The sequence below is a fragment of the Manacus vitellinus genome, unplaced genomic scaffold, assembly GCF_001715985.3.
Source record: "Manacus vitellinus isolate BGI_N305 unplaced genomic scaffold, ASM171598v3 scaffold_128_pilon, whole genome shotgun sequence".
Classification (NCBI taxonomy): domain Eukaryota; kingdom Metazoa; phylum Chordata; class Aves; order Passeriformes; family Pipridae; genus Manacus; species Manacus vitellinus.
Window position 1 is genome coordinate 333,578 of NW_021938941.1, and position 3,961 is coordinate 337,538.

General features: G+C 55.3%; 1 protein-coding gene across 1 annotated transcript in view; it reads left to right on the forward strand.

Annotated features, from left to right (window-relative positions):
• Positions 1 to 581: 581 nt before the first annotated feature.
• The window catches only part of LOC108638805 (dystrobrevin beta-like), a 40,201-nt gene continuing 36,821 nt past the window's right edge, over positions 582 to 3,961 (forward strand). Inside the window, exon 1 of the mRNA XM_029965975.1 lies at positions 582 to 698. Coding sequence (XP_029821835.1) covers positions 643 to 698 — 56 coding nt within the window. The 5' untranslated portion in view covers positions 582 to 642. The remainder of the gene's footprint in view (positions 699 to 3,961) is intronic.

The window sequence follows — 3,961 nt, forward strand, 5'->3', positions numbered from 1 at the left end:
GCTGCTGGAGTTCTCCTCTCCCAGCAGCTCAGATCCAGGGGCAGAGCTGTCCAGGACGTTCCCTTTGGCTCCCCTGCACACAACCAGCACCCAGGAGGCCTCAGCACCCTGGCACTGGGAAACTCTCAGGGTTTAAGGATGCAAATAAGTGGCTCATCAGTCCATGGCTGGGTTTCATGGGACAGGGAGGAACAGGAGGCTCTATCCATTTGTTTATCCCAACCCACTTGATCCTGTTAAACTGAACCCCAGGCAGGTGGTGTGTGTGGTGGTTGGATCAGTGAGTGCTGCTTGTAGTAAATCTTTCCTTCAGTTCTTCAAACACTTGAGAGAACTGCCCTAATTCAAATGGCTCCTGCATTTGCTTGAACTACTCAGCAGTGCCAAAGGTGAGTTGTGCAGTCAGAAATGTTGATTTTGTCTCCCTTTTAGGATGACACAGGGATTGTGAAAAGCACCAGAGCAGGCCAAGCTCTTCAGGTGCCACTGGCTGAAGCAATTCCTGCTGCTGCCCTCGGCCTGGCACTGTCACAGGGCACAGGGAAGGGCTTTTCCCAAGGGATGGGGTGTCTCCATTTCATTTTTGAAATCACTAACAGGCACAAACGTTTCCCTTGCAGCCCTGCCCGGCCCGTGAGTAACATGAACGAGGCCATGGTGACCCACGTGTCCTCTGGAGCTCCCACACCCACCAAGAGGTACCTCTGCAGCTGGGGGGGGTTCTGTGGGCAGGGGTGGGGGACAGAGTGTTCCATCCCTTCTGACCCATCCAGGGGTGGGGGACAGAGTGTTCCATCCCTTCTGACCCATCCAGGGATGGGGGACAGAGTGTTCCATCCCTCCTCACTGGGATACAGAGTGTTCCATCCCTTCTGATCCATCCAGGGATGGGGTACAGAGTGTTTCATCCCTTCTGATCTATCCAGGAATGGGGTACAGAGTGTTCCATCCCTTCTGATCCATCCAGGGATGGGATACAGAGTGTTCCATCCCTCCTCACCCATCCAGGGATGGGATACAGAGTGTTTCATCCTTTCTGATCCATCCAGGGATGGGATACAGAGTGTTCCATCCCTCCTCACCCATCCCAGAGCACTCCAGGACAGGTGTGGGGCAGCCTGGAGAGCAGGAATGCTCTGCAGGGATCTCTCTGTTCTCTCCAGAGGGGTTTTCATTCACTGAGTCCCTGTTGTTACACGGGTCTGGCTGGGGAAACACAGCAACAGCATTAAAGAGGTTTTTGTCTTCCTTTTTAAGTGGGCCATGACTTTCCCAGCTGGGAAGGGCTGGTCTTGCTGTGTCATTGGGCTGCTCCTCCTGCCCAGGGTGATTCTGTTCTGCTGGGAACATCTCCCATGGTGGTGGCCCCACGTTCTCCACCCCACACACAGCTCAGCCCCCAGAGCTCCCCAGAGCTCCCCACATCTACCAGGGTCGAGCTGAGTTTGGGGTTGTGTTTGCTTGGTGATATTTCTGTAAATTACTGTGTGGAGGGGGGTCTGTGAAGGAGCACAAAGCTCCCTGAATGGTGTGTTTTGCACTTTCCTGCCTCGTGAGGGGAGGGCAGGGAGGTGGAGGCTGTGCTTGGCAAAGCTGTGAATGGGTGGATGCTCCTGCAGGGAATGAGGAGCTGAACTGGCACTGTGTCAGTGGCAAGGGCTGCTCCAGAGGCAAAGCAGAGCTGCATTTCCAGCAGGCAGAACCAAGATCCATGGACTTTCCTTCTGCTTTCCTTGACAAAACGAGTCAGTCATGTCTGGGGGTTCTCTGTGCCTGTGTTAAAATTATTCCCAAAATCTACCTGTAGATCATTCCCTGGGGTGTCTGCCAGCCCTGCCAGGTGTGCAGTCACTGTGTGACCTCAGATGTGGGCGTGGGGAGTCCCCATCACTTCCCAGGTGCAGCTGGACAAGTGTCAGATAACCTTTCCTGGGATCCTTTCCCATCAAAGGTGGGACCAGACAAGTTTGGGATTCAGGAGGAATTTCCTGCTGGAAAGGGTGGTCAGGCACTGGCAGGGGCTGCCCAGGGAGGTTTGGAGTGCCCAGCCCTGGAGGTGTCCCAGGAAGGCCTGGCCGTGGCACTCGGTGACAAGGTGGGGATGGGGCACAGGGGGGATCCATGGGCTGGGAGGGCTTTGCCAACCCCAGTGATCCTGGGATGCTGTGAAACTCTCCTTTTGCTGACTGAGGCTGGGAGAGCAGGCAGTCCCCAAATCCAGGGCTTTGCACATTGCCATGGGCAGCAGCATAACCCCATTTATTGGGGTGCAGACACCCCCCTGGGCTGGGGCTCTGCAGAGCCTCTCTCTGGGGTCCCTTTGATGTGGTGCAGACAAGAGTCACCTCCAGCTCTGGGCCAGGGGAGCTCCTGCCCTGGGGACACGTGTCCTCTGTGCACACGAGCTCCAGATGTTTCCTGAAGAGCAACATCTGCCAGGTTCTCCTGCAGCCTCCTCCTCCTCCCTGGCTGGAATGGTCCCCCCTCTGTCCCCTCTGATGGGCAGTGACAGTCCAGCTGGGCATCAGTCACCCTCTCCCTTAGTTTCTCCCTCGTGGTTTAACCTTTTTTCCCCATTTTCCTGTCCAGCCCGGGTGATTCTCCCTTTCCAGAATCCCTGCATTCCACAGTCCTGGAGCCCCTCTCGGTGCCTGGGGGTGACCCTAGGCCCTCCTGTCCTGCTCTGGCTCACCAGCCTCTCACCTCTGTCCAGCACAGGATGAGTTTCATGGAATAATTTGTTCCCAGGAGCCATCCTTGCTCTGCTTCCTTCCCTTCCAGGGCTTCTCTCTCATCCTGTGCCTGCTGTGTCTGTACCAGTCCTGCCTGAGCTGGAAGGGGAGCCCCCAGGAACAAACACCTCCTTACCAAAGAGCAAAGGAGAGGGTTCCAGTGCTGGCTTTGTGCCAAGCAGCAGCATTGGTGCTGAAAAGTGCATTTTACCCAAGGAAAACGGGGCTTAAACCTTTCCTTTCATGTCAACACCCCCAGAAACTCCGTCCAGATGCACCTCTCACACCCTCCTCTGCCAGCTGTGCTGCTGTGCCTCCTGGGCAGGGCCTTGCCCACCCTTTTCCCTCTTAGTTTGAGAAGGGAGAGTGATTCCTGGGAGTCAGTTCTCGTTTGCTAACTCAGGCCTCTTTCCTCTGTAGGGGGGAGCTGAGTGTGAGCATCAAAAAGCCTGGATGGTAAAAAAAATGGGCTCCTTCAGCCCCTGGGGCTGATCCTGGGCCACAGCCACTGCCCAGGGAGGCCCCAGGGAACTGCAGGAGCTGGAACTGTGAAACCCCCACGGATGAACAGAGGTGACTGCTCCTTTCAGAGCACTCAGCTCTTCTGTCTTTGATAAATAACCCTTCCCCCAGTGACCAAAGGCAGGAACTCGGGATGGAGACCTTTGCAGCACCATACCCTGTACAGATCCCATCCCCACAAAGGCTTGGACCTTGGAATAAACATGGAATAAACATGGAATAAACATGGAATGAACATGGAATAAACATGGAATAAACATGGAATGAACAGCAAAGGAGCGACCTGGCACTGCAAGAGGATTGTGGTGTCATCCTTGGCCTGCAGTTTGCTCTTCCCAGGAGGTGAGACCATTCCAGAGGTCTGGAATGGCACCAGGCCAGGCCAGAGCCAAGCTTTAGAGAGCCAGAACAGGTCTGAGTTTGAGGCTCAGGAGAGCCCTGGGGTCGGTGTCACCCTCTGTGTCACTGCTCCCATCTCAGCACCTCCCTCTCCCCAGGGCCCCCCTCACCCCTCTGCAAGGATCCCAGGCTGCTGGGATGGAGGTTTGCTTCCTCTGGCAGGTTCTGCAGGAGTTCATGGCAGGAGGCTCCTTCTCCCTGTTCCTGCTCATCCCAAGGAATGTGGGAACACTGCAAAATTCATTAAAGGAGGCTGAGACAGCTGGGGAAATGTGGTGCTAAAGGAGCATCATCTGTTCAGTTTATTA